Here is a 25145-nt window from a genome sequence, read left to right on the forward strand (position 1 = left end):
TGAGCCCGCCCGCTGTGTGACAAAATCGGAAATGAGCCAGGAACCAGCTGGTCGGCTCTCCCGTATTTAAACACTAGCAATAAAATGTTGCCCTCAATGTAATTAGCACCTAAAAGAAAAATCCACTCTGTCTCCTGTGTGCGCAACTGATTGATTACGTCTGTATTGCGTATTAAGTGCGCTCCGGCCTTTATTATCGGTGCTGGGCCGTCCCGGGGGGGCCCTCCCAGGGGCTTCCGTAATGGGCTCGGAGGCCCCTGACTTCTTGTGTTTGTGAGAGAAAATGAACAATTGCACCACTAAATAATTGTCGAAGGGAGGACGTTGTTTTTGTTTTTTTGCACAATGACATGGAGCTGATACACAAAGAAACACAAAGCCAGCTGGGTCCAGTGTGAGTGTGTGTGTGTGCGTGTGTGTGCGCGTGCGCGCGTGCGTAAAAACAGCAGACGCCGTCAAATGCAAGCAACGCCCTGACGCGTGCGCGCACACTCAGTGCACGTGTGGCTGCGTATGAAATGTTATGTGACGCATTAAAGTCATTAGTACGCCTCTCTGCTTTTGTACATCTCATATGCGAGAAACTGTTTCTCTCTTCTTCTTTTTTTTCCCTCCTCCCCCAAGTGGTGACTGCTCATTATGCGTGTTTGTGCAATGTGGTCGTGAACGGCTGCAGTGTGGCCGTATGTTGTCACATTAGGATGTGCTAAACTCAGCCGTGCAAAAAATTGTGTGCGCGCACGCTTGGTTTTTAAAAACACGCTAGCAATAGAGTTGAGAGCGTAGATGCGTCTCCGTCTTTGCTGTCACCTCACATCCTCGCCTGATTCTGTGTTTACGTCATATATGCTCATATATATTTAGCGGCGTCACATCACACGCTGCGCTGAGTTCGTTAACAAGCACGGCGGGGCGGAGGGGGCGGGGCATGTGGGGGCAGCAGAGATGCCGAGATTACTGATTACACTCCAATTTTGCAATCGTGATAAAAGCGTTAATTGTAAACACGGTCCTTAACCCTGCCACCGCCGCCGATTCCCGCAGCACGACTTCATTAGCAGGGACTGAACTCTTTTTTTGTTTTGTTTTATATTATTATTATTCTCCTGTTCTTTTTGAACACTGGGGACACACGACCAAGTCATCTTTCCCCATTGAAATGAACGGAAATACTATTAATCCGCTCCTGCCTCCCTATAAAACCCAACAAAAAAAAAATCTGTTTTCAAGAAAATAGCACTCTATTATATTGTACTTAGTAAAAACATAGAGTAATAACATAGTTAAATAGAATTGAACAGTTTGTGCATCATGATTTAATGCTTCAATTAAGTTAGTGTAATGGTGCTATAGAATACAGTTACAATGACACAAATCATTCAATCTTTATTTGTAAGCACTTTTCATCCAGAAAAGTGCAACACAAAGCGGTTTACATAAATCAAAATATAGAAATGAGGGGAAAAAAAGTCCCCACTACTCTTAGTGATTCAGTAAGCTGTGCGCTCTGCTACGTCTGCCTGCCTCAAGCTAATTGCTCAAGCTACATGAACGAAAGCGACAGTTGCTTCTGTGTAAAAGCTGATTTGCTTTTTTTTTTTGGACTCTTCGTGGTCGGTGGTAGTGAGTAAGGTTGGCAATGATTGGTCTCCGCTAACGTCCTCCTGCGCCATCTCGGTCCCGACAGGTCAGCGTCTTCGAGCGTCAGATCATCGACTTCCTGGGCTACCAGTGGGCTCCCATCCTGACCAACTTCCTGCACATCATCGTGGTCATCCTGGGCTTGTTTGGCACCATCCAGTTCAGACCGCGCTACGTCACCGGGGTAGGTTTAATACGACACCTGGAAAGAAAAAAAAAAAAAAAAAAAAAAAACAACGATAAAACATATTTCTCCCATGCAGGAGTTCTGTTTTTTTAGTATGAGCATATGTATACACACCATTGATTGAGTAAAAACAGGAATTTTGTGCAATTTTAAAATGGAGGTGTTGTTTGAGTTGTTTATTTGGCGGCTTTATTGCAAGCAGTATTTCATATAATGAAATGGTTTAATTTTCCCATAAAAGAAGAGTTTTAGGTTTTGCATTTACTCAATGGGACCATAACCATGACTCCTGTATAAAACTGAAATCTGTACCAAAGCGTTATCAACTTGGAAACCCTTGCGGTCCGGTTCTGCCGTAATGAGGCAGACTTCATGGATTTCAGTTGGACGCGAGTCACCACACGTGCCTTTCCTCTCCACAGTACGCAGCCTGGCTGGTCATCTGGATGACTTGGAATGTTTTCATCATCTGTTTTTACCTGGAGGTCGGCGAGCTGTCCAAGGTAACATTTTGAGTCTTTTATCTTCTGGCACTTTTTTGTTTGTTTGTTTGTTTGTTTTTTTGCCTCGCTGTTATGCAACTCCACAATAACACAAGAAATGTGCTCTTGGAATATCTGATGAGGCGCCATTGTCCGCTTTTCTTTTAATCACCGTCCAGATTGAAGACGTTTATAACCAGTATTGGATGCCAGTCCTAGTTTGTTTATTTTTTTATCAGGTGCCTAATGAGGAACACCAGTTATCAACAATACTTTTTTTGCAAATATCATTCTTTTATTTTGCGAAAGCTGACAATACAATACAATACAGCAGAAAACATGCCAATATGAATGCGCTTAGTTCTGACCTTGTTGCCTTTACTACAATATTTACAATTCAGCGTCAGTAAAGTGAGTTGATTGGAATTGCAGAAGTTGGTTAATTAGTGCCAATCAGTGCTTCCATCAACAGAAATCAGTGCTGATTGTGCTTGATTGCAGTTGGCGGTGGTGAGGAATGAATGGAGGAAAAAAAAAAAAAGCAATCATTTTTTAGTGTAAATGACTTTTATTGAGCCGCACGGGAAACGTGTTTGCAATCAAGCATCTTATCAATTGTTAGTGTATTGATATTTGTGTTGTATTAGTTACATGAATGAAAAGTGTAATTTATGCTTATTTTTCTTCAGTGAGCTAATTTATCTCCCACACACAATGGGCCTCGTTGTTGACATTCAAACTATGCCAGAAATGTAATAAAATCTCCCCACAGCATGTATGAAAAAAAAACAACAGAGCTTCTTTCATCCCCCCCCCCCACCCCTTTGAAATTTTATTTCTGCAACACTCAGAATTTCTGAGGGTCTCAACAAAAGCCCATCATAAAAGAAACCCACATTGTTGGAAATTAGCTGTGATAAAGCTGTAACAAAACCTTAAATATTGTAAGAATGGCTTCCGCTCGAATAGACGGCGTGTCCTCAACAATCACTCGCATAATTAAATCATTTCCAGGCTTGTATATTTTTTTATTCATTATCTTTTACCGCCATTTGTCATGCGGGTCCTAATAAAAACCCCTTAACCCAAGTTGGCACGTGGTAGTTGAGTAAACAAAGGGCACTCTGAGGAAACAAATCAGCACTTTGAAAATCTAGAAAGTGTGTGTGGTCATTGCAGTAAGAGAAGCAAGCGTGCCGAGAGCTCACGGCACATCTGTTTTCAAACCAGCCCCCTGCTAATTAGTAGCGCCTTCATCAATTAAGCGCCGGCCAATCAGAGTGAAGCGCAGTCAAAGCACACACTGTACAGCTTGCTTTTATGACCAGAGCGCTGCGCGTGCGCGTGTGTGTGTGTAACGCTCAAGGACACATTAACCTTGACCTAGTTAGTATAGAAGGGGGTGCAATGATGAAGGTACGGCACCTCCGCATGCGCCCGGCCGGCTTCACCAGCTGTTCTACGAATCCGTCGGCACCGTTCCCCGCGGCTTGTTTACTGACCCACAACGCCGGACCGCATGTAAAACAGCGCTCGGCTCGCCGTCGCACAAATAAAGATGTGTTAGTCGCACATTAAAAAGGCAGACTTGAAGCAATTCCTTCACAATAAAACGCAGAAAACGGCCTCCTGTTTAAAGGCTCATTAGCGTTTGCACTTGCTGGCTATTAGTGCTAACGAGTGTTGGCTTAACGCGGGCATCCCCCTCGCTTTAACGTTGCCTTATCGGCTCATCTCGGGGCTAAACCCGAGCGGCGGGGCTGCGCGTCGGCGAGCTTAATCTCGTGCCACTGGGTTGCCACGGCAACAGTAACAAAAAAAAAAAAAAGTGGGCAGCCCCCACAAAATTAAAAACGCAAAGACAAAATTGTGGCTTCAAGCGATGACTTAAGCTAATTTAAGCGCACAAAAATAACACCCAGCTGTTGGGATGAGCCAGATAAGAGATGAAAGCCGTGCGTAGACGAAATGTCTTGAACATTGCAGATATTAATAATGCATTCAAAGCAGTTTCACTTTTTATTTACTTAACTAAATGGGATGGGAGTAAACCTATTTCTGCAATAACTAAGAAATGTTACCAATATATTACAATCCCGCCTAAAATGGCCGCTCGTGGGGCTCGTCACGATAGGCGAACAAATTTCACGTTGCTGAGCGCAACTTAGTTTGGGCGGTGCATTTTCAAAGTCAACTTCTTAAAGTTTGGTGTTTTATGTCAAATGATCAAACATTGCCGCCATCCTATACCGACACCAATCACAATTGTATCGTTACTCCTTGTATTTATTCCGAAATGAAGCCATCGTTGTCCAACAAATGAAAAATCCAATTTGATTATTTGAACGCGATCGATAGCCCGCTGGTTACGTCCTGGTCGCAGTTTTTGCGGGGTTGCAGATTTTGTCGCGATGGCGGAAAGCCAGTACGCTGATGCATTTCTGGAGAAAGCTGTGTTGCCAAAACGTTTTTTAGTTTAACACGGCTTACTTTAAGCAGGATCCCTCGCTGTATCGTCTTCGTGGTCTGTTTTGCGCCGGTCTCGGTGCCGTAAAGTGCGTAAATCCACGCTGGCTGACTGGGAACATCGGCTTTACTAGCCAGCCAGTTAGCTTAGCTGCTAGTTAGTTGTCGCAGTCATCTGCCACAAAGTGTTGAATGAATCTTGCACAACTTAATGCGATTCATATCCCGCCAGTTTAATATTTTGCTTAATACACGCTGGCCATTACTTTTGGGTGACTTGACAAAAGTCCAGTCCATTTTTCTCCATTAAGAGGTCTGACACCCTTCTGTGTCTGAAAGCGCCTCCCAATCAAAGATGGAAAATTGTACTATAGCGCCATGCTCATCGCCCCCCCCCTCCCCGAGCGAGTTCTGATGTCCGGATTACGCATCCCTACATTGCCCGCGGCGCTATATGTTTATTAGCGCACCCATCAGACTGTCAGCGACACGGGTAAATACTCGCAGGCCGGGCGTCACGACACATTAAGCTCATCTCATTTCCATAACGTCACATGCTGACGGATGTGAGATATTGCAAGCAAATCCGTTCCGTTTCCCCCCGTGTGATGACAAAAAAAACTATTTGTTTGAAGCATCAAATTACCGTCGGCGATGGCGAGGAGTCGTCCCGGGGCTGTTTGAGGTTCGGTGGGCGACTTGCAAAGTCAGCTGCGATTCACCGACATGATCCCACGTGCAAATTGTTCTTCACAAGTCAACGAAACGCCGTTCACAAACTCGAAACACGCCAAAGTCTCGTTGAAAAAAAAAAGTGGAAACAAATTTCCCCATTGAAATGATTTGAAATGCCATTCATCCATTCCAGTAAATAAAAACATCGTCAAACATAATAAAGGAAATGTAAAGCAGACTAATTGACTGCTCCCCGTCTTTGTCGATAAAATCTATCTTGGCTTTGCTCACCACGCATACCACCACCCGCACTCCCCATTCCATGAGTTTTATGAACCTCTTCGTTCCCAAAGTCATCCCGATATCGTTTAAAAAGTTAGTGAGGGACTGTACATGACCGCTGCACCTGATTTTAGCCTCTTTTCAACCTTTTATTCAACAAATGCTATGATGTGATGTCATATATAATGTACTCACTGTAGAGTATGTTTGTCACACTTAAATGTTTCCCATCATCAAACAAATTGAAATATTAGTCCAAGACAACACAAAATGCAGTTTGTAAATGAGGGTTTTTATTATTAAGGGAGAGAAAAAAAAAACCCCAATCTACATGGCCCTGTGTGGAAAAAGTGTTTGCCCCCCGCAACCCAAGAACTGGTTGGGCCACCCCAAGCGGCAACAATTGCAATCCAGCGTTTGCCGGAACTCTCTTACATTCACTGCGGAGGAATTTTGGCACACTCGTCTTTGCAGAATTGTCGTACGTCAGACACATTGGAGGGTTTTCCAGCATGAAGCGCCTTTTTAAGGTCATGCCACAGTATCTCACTAGGATTCCGGTCAGGACTTTGACTAGGCCACGCCAAAGTCTTCATTTTGTTTTTAAATAAGTACGTAAATAGACAGACTCGTTTGGTAGAGTCGACTTCCGCCGAAAGTCACATACACAAAGTCATATTTGTGTGTGTCTAGTCACTGACGTCAGGGCCTGCGACTACAATTCGAGTTGGCCGTTTACCACGCGGTTACTTGAGTGTTAGCGTCTGCTCCTTGCTCCTTGTTCTCATTTTGCATTTGTGCGTTTGACTGTTTGTCCTGTTCAATAAACAGCTGAAAAAGTGCATCGGCGAAAGTGGCTCTCCTTTTTTTTTTTTTTTTTTTTTTTCCCCCCCACTTTACTCAAACGAAGGGTGTATCTGAAGCTCACTTGATACCGTGAACATAAACGGAAAAAAAAATCGACTTAGACAGCAATTTGAAATTGATGAATGACCGCTCTTGTTTTATTAAAATCTCAGAAATCATTTCCATGAGTAGTCTGAAGTCATGTTTTAAATGTGATTGGTCATTCATTGTGGCACCGCTGTGAGGCAATCTTCTCAAGGTGTACGTGACCGGCTGGGGTGTTGCTGCTTTCCTTGTGGCGTTCGCACAGTAAACATGCTTTCTTCGCCCACCAAATGCTTATGGGACGCATTTGGCCGGGTATGCAGATGCTTCGGGAGAGAATTGTGGGTGTTATGCTAATTCTTCACTAATAATGTTAATTGCAGCTCGCTGGATTCGATTAAGTAGAGACCAACGGCCCATATTACGATCCCCTTTTGGACAAATAAGAAATCTCACAGGTGCAAACACTTGGTATACATGTTTGTTTTATTTTTCTCCTTTTTTTTTTCAGCACAATTTGCTGTATATTGTAAATTCGAATGCCCCTGAAGTGGTTTTTAGGGAAAGTACCCCTCTAAATCTACACAAAACTTCACAGTTTAAAGAAATGTGATTATAACTAGTTTAGGAACCTCACGATTCGATTCCGTTTCGATTCTTTGGGCGGTTATTCAATTCTACATTGCCTTTGCATGTTTTCAGCACTTACTGTATCTTCAAACGTGTTCGGTGTATTCGGAAACAAATCTCTGAATTCACTTCAGGGTCTCTAAGGGCCGAGGCCATTTTGCGTTGCCTACCATAAAAAAAAAAGTATGAAGGTAAACAAATGTACTGTGTTGACAGAAAGTTGATCAGTATGAAAATGCTTCTTTTTAGGAGATTTTCTAACGGCATCCCGGGCAGATTTGGAGAGGAGCCTGTGGAGCAAGTAGCATATTCACAAGATCATGCACGCACACCCGCACACGCAGACAGCAAACTGTCAGTAGCCCGTGGTGTGTTATAATAGATGCAGCCACCTCCTGTGTGGCAGAGGCACATTGACACACGGCACACTCAGCTGTCAATCAATGGCGGGGGTAGAGGGGTGCCGGGGGGGGGGGGGGGGGGGCTACGTAGGTGGAGGTGGGTGCATCCCTGCGTGTTCTCCTTAGCATAATGCATACGTCAAAATGTGCGTGCGGTTGGAGGTGGAAGTGCCGCGTGTACAATGTGTCATTTGTCATGAGTCAGAAGAAAACAAGGCGCACACATGCGGTGTGAAAGATGGTGGGAGCTCGGTGGGATGAGGTGTGAAGACAAAGATGGACGACGAAAGGCAAGAGATGGTGGCTTCGGGAATCCGTGTCAGCAATATGCAGCCTTGACATTCACTTGTGTAATAGTCACAGCTCTTACATGATGCAAGCGCCGGATATAATTTTGTCACAAAAAAAACAAAAAAAAACAACAAAAACAATACACAGATTGCAATTTCCTCCGTCAAGTTTTTATCATCTGAGCCGAGCAATTCAGCCGATTATTCACAGTTGCTGTATGATTGTACGCACTGCTGTGACTTAACGTTTTGCTTGTTAAAACGCAGGCGGCTGATTGAACAGATTGACTGTGACAGTGGCTTACATTAAAAATCTCTATTCCGACCCATAATAACCTCTCCGTAAAATCTATTGGTCTGTTGCGGTAATAGAGATGTAAGGGTCAAAGGTATCGGAACAGTAAGACCATTTCCATTATTTTTGCTGGCTTTGACATCAAAAGACGAATATGAGATAACTTTTCGGCTTTTGTTTTCAGCTGTTTATATCTGGACCTTATACCGATCTGCAGTTGACTCGGGACCGGCCCAGGGTGTACACCGCCTTTCACCCAAAGTCAGGTGGGGTAGACTTCAGCTCACCTGCGACCGTCATGAGGTCAAGCACTGTAGACAATTGATGGATGGAAAGATATTAGATTAGAATTATAATAAGTGATCTATAGCTTTAGGTGTGGCTAATATTCTCTCAATAAAGCAATAAACCTACCGAGAACGTAATTAGTTTGAACTAGTGTCTGTTGCGAGTCCACCTGGGATGTTGTACACTAGCGACAATTTAACGTGTGACGGTCATGGTCGCCATATTGACTTCATATCTGCCACATTCAGCGCATATACACACATCCGCACACACAAATAAATAAATCCCCGGGACCCCCGACCAATTTGAGAGAAGAGAGGTGCTCGAGGCATTATGGGTTAAGGTCTCCTCCAGCGCCCATGGGAAATCACCTCCAAACAATGTAGGGAGATGCAGCATGACTGATGATATTTGGTGCAAAATAGCACAAACCGAGAGACGAGCACAGGTGGAGATAGTTTGTTAAATAGAGTGAGAAATTGTCTGGGGGAAGAATAAAGCTCATTTTCTGACCTCTCTGCTTCTCAGCCTCCTCAGCCTCAGCCTGCCTTTTGTGTCACGACGCCCAAAGTGAGGGCGTTTATTTACCGCCTGGCTGATTCTGGCTACATGACCGCTGGAGCTCGTGTTGTATATTTAGACGATGCAAAACGAGGTCAAATGCTTCGCGGGGATGTGCGCGCCACAAAGCGACAGCGGAACCTCTCAAGCCGAACGCCCCCCCAATCTCGAAGGAATTGGAATTAGAGTGGAATTGTATGGAAAAATACGCCTCTAAAATTGGGCAAGACCTCGGTGCGTGTGCTTTTTCTTTGGCTTTTTGGAACTAACCCTCATTTTTGTATGTAACCTTAAACCCGACATTCTTTTTATACAAAAACTGACAAATTTTGCAGACATTGTTCATGATGCTGGACATGTATGTTTCGTCTGTCGTGAAAATGACTCCTATAATTTGACAGGGTAACACACCCCCCCCTTTGAATTATTAATATATTCAGCCTCAAAACTTGGTTTCAAGTTTCCATTTTGCCGTCCTTTTTGGCTTTTTCCAGGCGTCTTTCAAACATTAATTCCTTGAAAGTTTGTCCCGATTGTTACAAGTTTTAACATCGTATACTAGATGGATGGACGACCAATCATTTGAGTTTTCGTCATTGCGTGTGGGCGGGGCAGGCCGACGAAGTGTGATGATTCGCCATAAAACGACTCCCTCTAATGAAAGCAATTTATCCACGCAATAATAAACATCCAAATGTGATGGCTTCTTCCTTAAAGTTTCTCTTTAAAGTGTCACTTAATGAGATATATATATATATATATATATATATATAGTGTATATAGTCCACCGCAGCTATAAGGTAATGAAAAATCCTGAAAGTGCTCAAAAGTGCAGTGCCTGGCATTGACCTTGGAAAAGGTGTGTGAACCCTGCCGGCATCCCTTCATCCATCTTACCCAACTTAATATTTCCCTCGTTCACAATCTGGCTATCGGAATGAAGACGGTTTTTAAAGGCGCTTCCCTCCTCCGTTCCCGCCTCCCAAGGGGCTCGCAGACAAAGGAGAGAAATGGGAAATTGAGGGGAAATTGAGCGAGAGCGAGGCAGGGACACGTAACCGGAGAGAGGGCAACAACCAGACGTGGTTCACTGAAGCGGCACCAGCAAAAAGTCAGGCACAAAGACCTGAGATGATTCTCCACATACTTGAGCTGCATCTGCATTTGTTGTACACGTATTGGGTCTTGTTTCCATTCAAGGTTTGTTGTGGTGACTCATTCCTGCTCCAAGAGTAAGAAAGGGCACAAAAGAAGAGCGGCATTCGAGCGCCTCGCACACTTTAGTTCTGATCTTGTAACCTCAATGGTGACTCCTTAATCCAAACAACAGAAGAAGGAGAAGTGAGCAAAATGGGCCCCTTCTTTCCTGCGGTGTTTGTTCTCTATTGATTGCTGTGGCTGATTGCGGCTGATTTAACGCAAAGGCGGCGGATAAAAACGGGAGCGGTCATCGAGGTGCGAGATGGAAACGGAGATAAAGAGGATGGATGGAGGAGGGGCAAAAAGGGGACGAGGGATATCAGAGGCAGGGGCGCTGACAATAGGAGGCCGATGAAGAGCGATGACAGAGGAGCCAGCCAGCGTGGCAGAAATTTAGTGAGATTTTTACTCATTACAAAGACGAGCACAACAAGGGGAGACGGTATTAATCAGAGCGCAGCGCTAATGAGGCATTAACTCATTATGCGAGAATAGAAAGACACCCAAAAAGGAAAAGAGGGAGAGAAAGGAAAGCACCGTATTCATTAATTAGGTGGGAACATTAGTGGGAAAATGAACATTTTGGGAAGGATGAGGCGGCACAGTTGAGTGAAGATGCGACAGCAGGATGAATAGAACAGAGACCAGCGTCCTCACTCAGGTGTTACTTGATCCTCAACCACTGTGCTCCCAACAACTCTTTACTATTGAGTGGTTTAGGTCAGCCATGGCGACCAATCAGCGTAGCACAGTATCTAGCTGCGACCAACCAATTGCGGTCCAGTGGTACTGTATAGCGCGATCCTTTCCGCTGCTACAGAGGTTTTCAGAAAATTGCTATGGTACGGATCGCGTGTTTTGATACAATCTGCAACGTTGTATCAATCAATAAAAAAACACAAATATCGTTATACAGCAGAACCTCTTTTTTTTTTTTACCTGTAATCTGTTCCAGAATCATATGAAATCCAAAGCAATATTTTGCCATTGGAAATGATGTAAAGCCAATTAATCGGTTCCAGGCACCCAAAAATATTCACAAAAAGTACATTTGATAGAGAATAACTCCAGCTTTACATACAAAATTGAATTCTTGAATTCTGTAGTGTTTCTCGCCATCTTTATTAAATGACTGGCACTCTGAACCTTCTGTCATACTGTGTAAAAAGGGTTCATCAGACAGCAAGGCGTATTCCGCTGTGCAAGCTATTATTGACAACTCAAGGCAATAACGAGCCCCCCGGTCTGCACGGCAACAATCGGACACGTTGGGGCAACTTGAACCTGACATTCAGTCACAATTCAGGCCTTCAAAATAAAAGCACACCAGTGCAATAACAGCTTCAGCTCACTTTCTTTGGCTCTGTGCTGACTTATTTAGCAGTCACAACTTTTGAGTGCAACTTTTAAATTAGCCACCATGCTTTTGTTTTGAAGTCTGACTTTTAACAGGATGTGTGACGCAGATGTTGCCTGAGTGTTACAGAACAGACTGTAAGGGTTCTTGTTTCGAGTTGTTAAAAAAGAAAAACTTTGATTGTGACTACACCCTGCCGTCTGTTGAACCCTTTATACACAACTTACGAAATGCTTCGGAGGAACGCGCATCGATTCCGGGAAATGATTGCTCAGACACGTCTTCAGTGATGGTAGCTTTGGTTTTGAGACTTTTGACTTCAGAGCGCTTACCCTAAGAAAAACGATGGAGAGTGATGAATTCCCTGACCGCGTGCTTCGAGCGTCCTGATCCGCAGCCGTTGCGAAGCTACATCTTCTACAGGCACAACTTTTGCTCTGCATTTTTTTGGTATTCCCCAAGGACATGTTGATCAACTGTTGTTGATCAAGACACTTGACAAGTTCAATACTCTAGTGCCCTTTCGAGTATGTTAAATGGCTTGTCGTGGTCGTACATTCTCACGCCTCCTCTACACAAAACCATCATTAGAGCTTTTGTATGTTTTATATTGTAGGTTTTGTACCCGACTCTTGTCTTATCCTAACATCCCTTTCTTGCTGTCCCAGTGGAATGCTACATCTTATGATTTATTTTTAGCCGCAGCCATCGCCTGACTTTCTCTCTCTATATCTTTTTATCTATTCATCTCGCCGCCTCGGAGATGACAAACAGTTTGGCTTTAATTAAAACGCGTTCAGACGCCGCCTTGACATTCAGCCTCCGCCGCCCCCATCCTTCCTGGCTTCCTGGCTAGTTTAACCTCCGGCTGGGATTCTCTCCGTCTCCGCAGGACTCTGACCTCGTCCTCACCTTCAACCTGTCCATGCATCGCTCTTGGTGGATGGAGAACGGCCCCGGGTGCAGGGTGACCCCCGTCAGCCCTCCTCCCTCTTGGGCACCCGAGGACCACCGATACATATCGATAGCCGGGTGCCTGATGGAGTTTCAGTTTGTAGAAGTGGCTCACTCCTCGCTGCAGATACTCCTGGCTGTAAGTACTATCTTTACCCAATACTGGCGCTGCCTTGTATGTTCGTGCCGTTGTTTTCATCGTAGAAAAATATAATACATTTGGAAAGGCGTGATTTAGGGCTGCAATGATTATTCCAAAAACTCAAAAGAGTTCGAAGCCTTGCAGTGATTATGTTTCCACACGGGCTAATGCAACTGCAGGCTCACGTAGACGTAAGCTAGGAGGCAAGAGCACGTAAAAGACAGAGTTAAAATTTTCCACAAAAAGTATGGGATCATTTGACTCTTAAAAACAACGCTAACAAAGTGTAATGTGGCTACCGCAAAGCAGAACTGGCTTACGCAACACCATGGCTACAACTGGTGACACCACTGAAGCTAACACAAACATCATTAACTAATTTATCGTGCAGCACTACCACCGCCCGTTAGAACATATTGTAATTCCCTCACAAGTGATTAAGGATAGACACAGCCGCCGGTGCATTTTCAATCGCTTTATTGACCAAATGGTAACAAAATAAACACGTAATGAGCACATTCAAGCACGAGCTGCACGGCCAAAGGCACTCAATGCGCGGACTCGCTAACGGTTAGCCAGTCAACAGCCCGCCACTAACCTGAGCTCGCAACATCCAGCGATAGATGGATCTTTCATTTGCCGACTGCCACGTCGCTCAACGGGCCAGGCCCCGCCTTTTCAAGCCCCACACATTCAAAGTCACAGATACTATAGTGTAGAAAGGCGACCCCAAGTGGACGAAAATAGTACCTGCACCCCACATTCATATTTCGTATTGGTCTTGTTGTTTAATAATGCAAAATCAATCTTTAACCGATGACTCGAATAGTCGATGGGATAGTCGGTAATTGATTTTTTTAAAATGTATTTGATACCCTGATAAACTGTCGCCATCATAAAACCTTTGTCTGTAAAGGCGACGTTTAATGTAATAATTGTATTTTTTAAATGATTACAGTAAACCCCCGCTATATCACGGTTCAGTGATGGTGTTTCTCGTGTTATTTACAGTTTGTATCATGTTTTTGTGTTCTCCATTGCTCTTGCCCTCGCTCAATGTATTGTGTGTTTGTATTGGAGGGGGGATTACGTAGAAAATGGGGGGGGGGGGGGAAAAGTATTAGCGGAAGTTAATCCATCCATCAATTTTCCATAATTTCGTTTTTTTTGATGGAATGTTCGAGGAAGACCAAGTACTTGTCGGTTGGACTCAGATGCACGAGTCCTGTCAGAACAATTGCAGTGGGGAAAAAAAACAGGAAGTAGAAATCAATAATTAAAACCTACCACCCAAAATAAAAAAGCAGAACACGCACACACACACAGTTAGACTTTGGATGCTGTCTTGTAAGGTGCGGTGACATTCCGCAGTCCGAAGTGTCCGTTGGAACTTCAAGTAACCGCTGCATGGGCTAAATAGAGAGTCTACACTTTGCTCGGTTGGACATGAAGCCTCTTCAGAGATGCTGCCGCTTCTCGTTTCATCTCTGCCAAAATGATTTCCCCGCGCCCGTTTTCCCCCACCGACGCCCACCCTGACCCCTCTCATAGCCTGGCCCTCCGGAACCTTCCCTCTGCGGCAAACCGAGATCATTAGCGGGATCAGAGGAGATGACGGGGAGCGAAATAGAGAGCGGCAATGACGGAGGCCTGTCACCTTTCATCTCCATCTCAAGCGCACTTAAACTCAAGTACACTTGTGCATCGCAATTCGGATGCGCTTACGTTGACTGAAGCGGCGCATATACTGTATATATACGCCGTATAAGTGCAAATGCCTTCCTTTATAAATCGGCAGAACCGGTGAAACGCTCCGGGTGAACAGGTGCTTCTGCGTCCTCGTCTCTTTAGATGACGGCCTCGCACCGCCGCGGCAGTCGACAGCGATACTTATGGCGTGGCGGCGTGCCAGGCCACCACGCAGCTGTACCGCTGTCTCGTCGTAATTGGCGTGCGGAAAGGCTGTCGGGCGGGCCTCGTGAGCGCACGCACCGCGCGGCCCGACCGCCTCGCCGGCAGACTCGGCCGGCCCGCGCCGCTTAAATTGGTGGAAAATGCTGTCAAAGTTCTTAATGGAATCCATTCTGCGAATCCACTTGCTGTTAAAGTCGGAGGCTGATGTTGTAATTATACTGTAGTTTGGTATGCAGGGTTGCTATGGCCGTTGGCGTTTGTTAAATCAAGGTTGAGATGTACAAAAATAGGAAGTAAGAGGCTGCTGGCGCAAGAATTTTAAGAAGGAATATGCTGTACAATTGGGGTGGAAGAAAATATCATATCTTCAATGTCCAAGTACGCAGACTTTGAGGATGTTTTGATGCAAATCTCAGTGTTTTCCATGTGCTAGCAGCACTGCATTTTTCTAAATGACCAACGAAACATGTTAGTAGATTATTTGTTTCCTTATGTTTTGAGCCAAAGTTTGAGGTATAATCTTTGGAGACACCGCCGCTTGAGTGAAGTGGCGGGGGGAAAAAAAAACCCATCAATTTCTTTAATTTGTTCGGGGTTTGGAGTGAATCCAGCCTGTTTGAAATCATGGACGAGAATAAATCTGTACAGGTAATGTTTTAGCACGCTTAGACATATGTTATTATGTCAGTGGAAAAAACTGAAATGAGTACAAAAGTCCCTCTTTTCATTATCAACTAAAGAATTTACGGACATGGAGGCAATGGATCGAGAAAGATCAGCTGATCAGCAGTCAATCAATCAATCAATCAAAATCTTTATTTAACCAGTTAAATAAAACCCATCGTAGCAGGACTCACTAGTCCAATTCCAATAGTAGGTAGGAATTGATTGTCACTGTACTTCACATTGTAAAGAAATTGGTTGTTGAGAGGGCAGAGTTTTGTGGTTGGACCTGATGACTCATTAGCAAGACAACCAACAAAGCGCTTCCTCCGTACAGTGAAAGGCTAAATAAACAAATCCCTATACTCTCTACCTTGTAGTCTTAAGATGACTTTTTATTTTTATTTTTTTATTTTTTTGCCAGAGCAAATGAGTTCTTCACTTCTTAATGGACTAAATCATCAAACACGGAGGAGCTAGCTTTATAATTTAGAGATGAAGATCTGAGCTGAAAGCAGGCAAGGGGGGAGCGTCTCGGCATCGTGTAGGCGTTGCAGCGTCGTCGCAGCTCAGTGGCGGAAAAACGTGTTTCTTTTCCTGCCCGACTACAGCGCTAGAAACCAGCAGGACGAGAGCGGTAACTGAGATGAGATGCATTTTTAAGACGAGGCCTCCAGTTGGTTGGCTCGAGAGTGCACGTCGCGGCATGTCATTTCGGTGATTGGTGAAACCCCAAAAAGAAAGGAGGATTATTTCATCAGCCCAAATCATCTCCTCTTGTTTTTGGTTGGCAGGGAGTCTGCACTCAGTCAAGCAGTTTTTTCACAGTCCAAAAAAAAAACAAAAAACATGAAATATCAAAGTCTTATAGCAGTTACAATTAGCTCTGCACTGCTTTTTATTCTCTACCAATCGCCAGCCACTCCGTCAACCGGACGTCCATTTGGTGCCTTCGGGGACCACACAACAATATTATGAACTGACGAGTTCCCGTATAGCCAGCCGTTTTTAGAGCATTTGAACTCATCTTTCAAGATCCACATAATATTAAGTCATGCGACCATAGAAGCACAAAACCTACCAAAAGAAAGGGTAGACTCTCTTCTTTCACCAGAAAAGCTTTTTCCCGTTATTTTGTCATCGGCAGTAGAACAAGAGTTTGGTTCCATCAAAAACCGCTTTCTGACCACTAAGCTGAGAAAACAAGCTTTTTGTGAAAATAATCATGTCAAGCAGAACAGTGACTTAGACGCTTACATATTTATATATTTGTTTGCTTTTGTGACACCTCGAACTGTAAAACCACCGAAACGAGACTGAGAAATGCCTTTTGATGGGAAGAGAATGTATTTACAGATATACAGACAGATCTCAAATCCAAAGCGATGCAACGCGGTCATCTACAGGGATCTGTCAGTCATGACAGTGGTTTAAAAACCTGACTTTCAAGCTGGGCAAGACCCTCTTCAAGGTCTACCCATTGAAAAAACGTACTTGACATATATTTCCGGCAGTGGCAGCTAATGGTGGGATTCCATTTGACGTATAGAATCGTCAATGGCAGTAAATGAGTCGAGTGAAAGTGGATACTTTTTAGGTGCACACGGCACAGTGGTTGGGACACGGACCAATACGGATAGTTGCCCAAAAGTTGGCCGTGTACTTTAGTAGCCTTTGTAACTTTTGAGAAGTGTTCTACTTTGTGACGACCGGGCTGATAATAATGCCTCAAGTGACCACAATCAGAGGGATCAGCGTGGGCGGTAAATCCATACGCGCTTCCCAGCATGCACGCGGTGTGACGTCCTTTGCGCCCCGACGCCAACGTGTGAGGGTCAACACATCTGCAGGAGCAGCTTTTTTTTCCTTCTTTTTTTTTTTGGCAGGGGGGAGCTTGGTGCTCACAGCCACCGCTTGTTATTCAAAGATCACGGAAGGAGAAAGAACAATGCCACGCGTGTCACTCAGCCGCGGTGCTCTGCTGCACTAATCCCATATTTGATGAATAAGTAATAACCTGTGGGTCTTTTGTTCAGTTTGTCCAAGAAAGACATTCCGCGCTATGTTATTTGTCCTTGAATTGATTCAGCAAGAGCTTTTCAGTGTATGCTTCAAACTCCATTTAATGCTGATGCTATATTTTCCGCTTCCAATGTTGAATCGTGGAAGCTACATGAAGCGCTGATGCATATTAGGCTAAAATCTCTGCGATACAGCGTTCATCACCGCTACGTAAACAGATTTATTACTCTAAAATGAGTCACCTTGGTGACAGCGCAATTTATCAGCGGCGAGAGCACGGGAGGGATTAATGATCAGGCGGAATGTTTGCCGCAAAAAAAAAAAAAACAACAAGATTATCATATGCAGACAGGCCACATGGCCGCGATTATGGGCACTTATCATCATCAGCATCTCGAGAAGCGGGAAAACGGGGAAGAATCAATTAGGAATTTAAATCGAGGCGCGATCTTCACAAGCGAGCGATGGTGCTGCGTAAGCCTGTGAGCTGATACAGTTTTGCCAGGATTATAAAGCCCAGGGTTTTATTTTTTTTTGTGTGTGGCGTCAGCGCACCGCATCAGCGATCGCCTCGGCGAAAGGAAACCTCGCTGTGCGGTCGCTTCGTCAGTGAGGGAGCAGAGCCCCCGTCTCATCGGGTGATCTGGCGTGAGGGTGGCCTCGAGGATCTTAACTGTCCTTGGATTTGTGAACGCGCTCCTCCCGTGGTCTCGGTATTGGGGCGACACGCTGAGAGTACGAGCCATCATGTACGAGCGGATCCTCGGTTTGCGAGGGAATTCCTTTTCTACCGCGCTGACGTTACACAAATGTGTACCCAAGCCGCGACGTGCCATCACGATCGCTAACCGGATGCTATTTCGACATCAGTCCAAGTAAAATGGCGTCCTTCGCCCTTTTGCAGTTTTAATCAATCACAGATTTATTTCTACATATACTGTATCTAATTTTATCCATCCATCCATTTTCTGAGCCGCTTAACCTCACGCGGGTCGCGGGCGTGCTTGGAGCCCATCCCAGCTATCTTCGGGCAGGAGGCGGGGTACACCCTGAACCGGTCGCCAGCCAATCGCAGGGCACATACAAACAAACAAGCATTCGCACTCACATTCACACCTACGGGCAATTTAGAGACTTCAATTAGCCTAACCCTGCATGTTTTTGGGATGTGGGAGGAAACCGGAGTACCCGGAGAAAACCCCCACAGGCACGGGGAGAACATGCAAACTCCACACATTGAATCCCGGTCCTCAGAACTGTGAGGCAGACGCTCTAACCAGTCGTCCACTGTGCCGCCATCTAATTTTAAATCACAGATTTTTTTTTTTTTTTTTGCGGTGATCACTTTTCCAAACGGCAAAAAAAAAAAAAAAACGATTTCTAAAAGTAAACATCACCCACAATGTAACGCGGGGGTTAATATTATTCCTAAAATGTGTTTAAAATATTACAAGTCACAGCTGTAGGGGGAGCCCTGGAGGTTAAAAATTGTTAGTGCATAAATGCCACTTTGCATTATTATGATGTTGAAAACATCGGAAAGGAAACATTTTTAGTCACCGACTGCAGGACGGTAATAACATTTATTAGGTACATCGTTATCCTCTCCTCTTCCAAGCATTCTCGGTGACTAAATACATTTTGCCGTGACAGCTGGCACCTGCTAAGCGGCACGTCTTATAAATGGGGCGACGACGTTCCCTTAGACGAGCGCGTACCCTTAACATTTCCGGCCTGATTTACACTCGTGCCTTTTGCGAGGAAAAGTTGTACCGATCATTTCTTGGCAGGCTCATCCGCTCCCGCTGTCACCCCGAACATCCTTCTTTTTTGTCTTCTGTAGTTACTAGGTCACCATAATTCAGACAAATGGAACATGCATGACTCCTCCATCGTTAGTGCTGTAGTTGAACATGAGACGTCTGAGGACTCGCGACTTGAAATTGCAATCAAATTCACCAAAGAAAGAAAAGAACACATGGAGGAGGCCGGGTTACGTTCTGGGGCTGCTTCGCTTCATCCGGCTCAGGGTGTCTTCAATCTGTGCAGGGTGCAATGAAATTTCAAGGCTATCTTGCTTCCCAGTGTCAGAAAGATTGGTATGACTTTTGTTTGGGGGCTACTTTTCTGCATCCGGCACAAGAGGTCTTGGATCTGTGCAGGGTGCGATGAAATTTCAAGACCTATCACGCCATTCAGGAGCGAAATGTGCTGCCCAGTGTCAGAAAGCCTGGTCTCAGTTTTGTTCGGGGTGGCTTTTCTGCATCCGCCAGAGGGTCTCTTGACTCTAAAATCTCAAGACTAAACAGGATAAAGACCACAAGCACACAGCTAAAAATACCCAAGAATGGCGACGTACAAAACATCGGACCACTCTGAGGAGCCCCGATCTAAAACCTATTGAACATCTGTGAAAGCCATCCTTCAAACCGGAAACAGCCGGAGCAGTAAATTTTATTTTCTAAATAGACAAGGGGTTAAGTTATTGGCTGCCAACATTTTTTTTACTGTGTACGTCATTCAGCGGCTCAAAAAGAAAACACTGGCCTAGGTGACAAGGCTGAAGGACAAAAAGATACAATTGTTCCCAAAAATCGGAGGAACAGGAGATAAGGCGACACTAGGCACAGACGGATTCCTCAGGGTCACCCAAACAATCGGAGGAGCGAATGAGAAATGAGATGAGTCAGCATGTTGAATCGACCACACCCATCCCTGCCCCAGTGGAGCAAAGCCCAACGCAAAACTCTCTACTCGCCGAAATTCTCTGCTAGGTGTGATGGACAGGATGAAGACGATTGTCAATATTGGAATCTCACGCACACCACGCCAAGATCTTCCTCCCATCCCCCCTCGCCTGAAACCACCGTCCACTAAGATGCAAAGGGCCCCCTCCTCCGCCCATGAAGAACCTTATCTGCAAATCTGACTGATATCTGCGGGGTATTTCTAGAATAAGTCAGACCCCTGCGGAGATCAGCCATTTTTGATCCCTGTAATTACAAGGGACAGAAAGTTGGTCAAAGAAATATGGCACAACAAAAAAGTAGAACTACAAACTTAGTGAGGATAAAATGTGAATCTGTCAAACCATTGTCTCCGTTGTTATCTCTGCGAGACGAGCTCTTTTCAACATCAGGTCAGTGGGTAATAAATCAATGTTGATTAATGACATCATTACAACATATGATCTTGTCTTTTTGTTACTAAATGAAACGTGGTTAACAGAAAGTAGCTGTACTACCATTTTAAACGAGGCAACACCAGCAAATCTTAATTTTATGAACAAGTGTGGAAGAGGGAAAAGGGTGGTGGTATTGCTGTTATTATTTTTAAGTCATTATTTCAGTGGAAAGAAATTATACTGGGTGATTTTAGCTCTTTTGAATATCTCTGTTTAGTTAAAGGTGCCCCAAAGGTTCTTGCTTTAATAATTTATCGGCCTCCGAGATACAATGGAAAATTTATGGAGGACTTTTCCGAACTGCTGTCAGTTATTTGTACTGACGACAACTATTTTGTCATAACGGGAGATTTTAGCATTCATGTTGACAACAAACTCTCTCTCAACATATTAAGAGTCCAACCCACACCCAAGGTCTCATCTTATACCTGCTCATCTCTAAGGATGTTGACATTCAATTGACATGAAGGATATGGCTATTTCTGACCATTTTGGTGTTACAAATTCTTCCAAAGGTTCAGACAACCTCTATGTCTATTAAGAAAAGGTACATAAATAAGAGTATTGCCACGAGGTTTATGGAGACCATTGCTGTGCCACAAACTGTGATGAACTTGTCATGAATGCTGTCGCTCCTATTCAAACTAAGACAATCTTGAGGCGACCTAGAACACCGTGGAGGAGCACAATGATGGTAAAGAGCTCCGAATCAAAGTGTAGGAAAGCAGAACGTAAGTGGAGGAAAAACTCAACTCCAAGTTGACTGTGACCTCTACAGACGACGGTCTTTGTCATTTTAACCAAGCGTTAGTCGGGGCTAGACAGCAACACTTTTCTGAAATCATCAGTAAGAACTTCAACAATACTCGCACTGTGTTCGATCACAACCGCCCCGGATCAGATCGCTCCAGAACTCCCAACAGCAGATAAATGCAATGAATTGGCTTGTTATTTTAGTGGAAAAAATACAATCCATCAGGTTAAATATTAGCACAAATGAGCAAAAGGATAAAATGATACTACATCTGTAGCCACCCAGGAAAAACTCTATTACCATGTCAGAATTTGATACAGTTGACCAAAAAAACGGTTCAGCAGCTGAAACCATCAACGAGCTGTCTTGACTCAATACCATCGGAATTTTTCAAAGCTATTGCGAAGTCTGTGCATAGCTATGCAGATGACACACAGTTATAATCTAGCAGTGTCTACAGATGGCGACAGTTCAATTGAGGTGTTGTGTCACTGTCTAAAACAGAGAAATATCTGGATGAGCCAAAATTGTCTTCAATTAAACCACAACAAAACTGAGATCATTGTTTTTTTGGCAATAAAGAGGATTGCTGTTAGTAAAGCTGTTTGCTTTGCTTTCACTTTACTTTTACCAACAATTTTGTCCATGTATGTATTATTAACCGTAAACGATAACAACGTAACCTCTCGGCAGAGGTAAGGCAGCTTGTCTCTCAAAATGTTTTTCCCAAAAAGTTTGATTTCCACGAGTAGTTTTTGCGGCATTGTAAAATCGAAGTGATGATAAATGATCAAACACATTTAAAAAGATGTATCTTGTTCCTGAGCAGATACCAGCAAACCCTCTCAGACAAGAGATAAGACGTATACAAATATTACTGGGGTTTCTTCACATCAGGAGACAATATACAACCAGGCGCCCCCTTTTTTTTTTTTCTGTCAACAGGATATTGGGTTTACATGCAGCAATAACGAAATGAAAAACTTGAGTGGCCAGAATATTAACAGGATATTAATGTGCATCGCAGCGGGGGTGGCGGCGCAAGAGCTTCACGGCGGCCGACTGTACAAAAGTGTGCACCGAAAAGACATTTTCAGAGGCAATGAGCCTGCTGAGAGCAGAACAGATGCTGCTTCAGCATCCAGAGGAACAAACATTCTCAGCCCAAGCGGCCCTTGAGGTGAGGCTGGCTTCCGGTGAAAATAGACACAGCTCCGTGAATGTGAATGTGTCAAAACTAAAACCAAAAATGATTTTAGGTTGTTTTCAAGTAAAAATACCCGTAAAAGTCTATTTGCTAAGCAGATGCTATGAAATGTTTGCTTCCCTACGATAAGGAGACGTGATGCATTGGTGTGACTTGGCCAAGTGCCGACCTGCCGTTCGTTTGTTTTCTGCGGTTTTTGTGGGTCCATGTGAACAACAATTATTCACACAATTGTATTGGCAAGAGACTAATTGCGCAATAGGTGTGGTTTAACCAAATGCAAGAGTGTTGGAAATATGTGCCAATTTCAGTTGGGTGCTCCTGTACGTCGAAATCCTCCTCCTCCACGTATTCCAACGTCGCTTCGGGTATGTTCGGCGAGGAATCAATATGCGTCATAAAAACCTCATTTTCAGCTAAACTTTGGTGGAAAACTTGCTGGAAGCTACGTGCATGTATTACAGAACATATAAACAATGCAAATATGAATTTTAACTGACCCCATAACATCTTTGTCATCGGACCTTTAAGTCGAGATTTCAACATTTCGAAAGATTTTGCAGTCGCACTACGTTCTAATTAGTTGAGTTGCATCCAGCACAGCTGCACGACTTTGATTGGTGAATAGGCCGACAAGGGCTCATTAAAAGGCAGTTTCCAATAAGACCTTTGCGGGAAAATATGTATTGCGTAGTGGGGTCGTCACACGACACGACATCCGCAACTATCATTTTCTGTCACGTTTGCAGCTCTGTGCCAGCCAGAAACATTTTGACAACAAAAAGCAGATAGAAGCCTTTTTTTTTTTTTTTTTTTTTTTTTTAAAACTAATTTGTATGTGTTAGGCTCTGTCGTGAATCGTTACATTTCCGTGGCTAATTGACTTGTCAGTCAGCGCGAGGGCGTGGGCGACTGAAGGCGAGGCGAGCGAGGCGCTTCGGGATCGCAACATTATTTCGACCAAATGAGGTCAAGACCTTGAGAAACATGCGCAATGCTGCTTGTGCTGCTTGCGCACGCCGCTCGGCGAATAGCGAAGCGGGCCGGTGTCGTCTCGAAAGCCTCTCAAGCCTCTCATGAAGCTGGGTGACGCCGTAACTCATTCAGTCGTCCGCCAGCGTCTGCATGTCGTCTTGTTTTTGATGAGGCCAACCTTCTATTGACCGCGACTTCCTGTGCATCTGGCCCGGTCGGAAACCTCCTCTCGGTCGCTATGGATACGAGCGGCCAATGAGCAAACAGATCAGAGCGCAGAGGCAGTTTCTTGTATCCGTGTCCTCTGACCATTTCTCCCTGAAAAGCGATCGAAGCTCTCTCGAGGTTTTTCACCCTGCGTGACCTGGTTTGCGGGTGAAAACGCCGAGGCTTTCCTTTCCCTGCGCGTGCCAACGCATTTGTCCGAGTGATTCGAGATACCGCGGTGTTCTGATCCACTTCCTCCACACGGCCCTCGACGTGGTGACCTCTCTTTGCTTTGTGTCTCCTGCAGTTGGCGGGCTTCATCTACGCCTGCTACGTGGTCAAGCTCATCTCGGAGGAGGAGGACAGCTGTGAGTACACACGCACACACACACACACCTGCTCTCTCGTCTGATTTCAATGTAACGTCATAACTCATTTTGCAGCAAATTATCTACAGTCGTTGGACAACTGACACGCACAAAAAAATTCAATGGTATCTTCAGTTCGCTAACTTACCAGTTTTGGAGTCGCCTGCATCAAAATCGGTGCTCACGCCGACCCCCAGACCAGACAAAAAAAAAAAAAACACCTTTTAATGTTTCACAAACGCAAACAACTGTGGTTACATAATCTTCCCAAACTATTTTCTTAAAGGTCTTAGAGCCATGTGTGGTGCAGTAAATACAATGAACTGAAGAAGCAGTTTTGGATGCGCAAATGAATCTGCACACACTTACCTTTGTGGCTGACAAAACCGGTTTACTCCAATTTATATGAACCAACAATTTTCAATCCTTATTATCTAAAAAAAAACAAAAAAAAAATACATCCAGACTTTCAATCTTGAGGCAACCATAATGCCACACAGCTCCCGCAAAGTGAGAGAAGAGGCGGAGTTTTACAACACTTTTCAGACACTTGAGCATTCAAGAGAGTTCATAGATTTCTTTCATTTTTTAAAAAGTGGTCGAGAGATCAATAGTATCGATTTGTGAAACCGATCTTAAATTGACCATTTTGGACATCAGAGATGTCTGCCTTACAGCGATGATATCTACTTTAAATTTGGTGGCCATCGGAGAAAATCAGTAGGACGAGTTCAGCTTTGACTCTTCCAACCGAAATGACGGGAAAAAAAAATGGCTTTGGGTGCTGAATTTGACATAAAATAAATAAATAACAAAATATAGGTCATTTCATGCCACGGTTTACTGTTGTGTGTGTGTGTGTGTGTGTTTCATGCAGTCGCCAAGCTCTTACTGTTGGACGACCACATGCAAGATGTTATCAATGTCGTCCATTCAAACATTTCGAGTGCGCAATAAAGCAAACTGAAGCGAAATACCGTGTTGGGAAGAACAGGTTCATTTGTGATGACAACATTTTAAACACCGCGTCTGCTCGTAAGTATTACAGTGAATTAAATACGCCCGAGGCCGTCGGTGGAGCTCAATCGCAGCGGAGGTTCTGGTGCTGG

At 44.3% G+C, this 25145-nt stretch overlaps 1 protein-coding gene across 3 annotated transcripts in view; it reads left to right on the plus strand.

Annotated features, from left to right (window-relative positions):
• Positions 1-25145, plus strand: part of nkain2 (sodium/potassium transporting ATPase interacting 2) — a 60428-nt gene that overhangs the window by 26826 nt on the left and 8457 nt on the right. The window contains exons 2-5 of one of the 3 annotated variants that reach the window (XM_061754561.1): positions 1688-1825; positions 2251-2331; positions 12539-12739; positions 23976-24036. In XM_061754561.1, coding sequence (XP_061610545.1) covers positions 1688-1825; positions 2251-2331; positions 12539-12739; positions 23976-24036 — 481 coding nt within the window. The remainder of the gene's footprint in view (positions 1-1687; positions 1826-2250; positions 2332-12538; positions 12740-23975; positions 24037-25145) is intronic. The other 2 variants (XM_061754563.1, XM_061754562.1) reach the window with 2 other exon arrangements.

This window comes from Phyllopteryx taeniolatus, chromosome 18, assembly GCF_024500385.1.
Source record: "Phyllopteryx taeniolatus isolate TA_2022b chromosome 18, UOR_Ptae_1.2, whole genome shotgun sequence".
Lineage (NCBI taxonomy): Eukaryota > Metazoa > Chordata > Actinopteri > Syngnathiformes > Syngnathidae > Phyllopteryx > Phyllopteryx taeniolatus.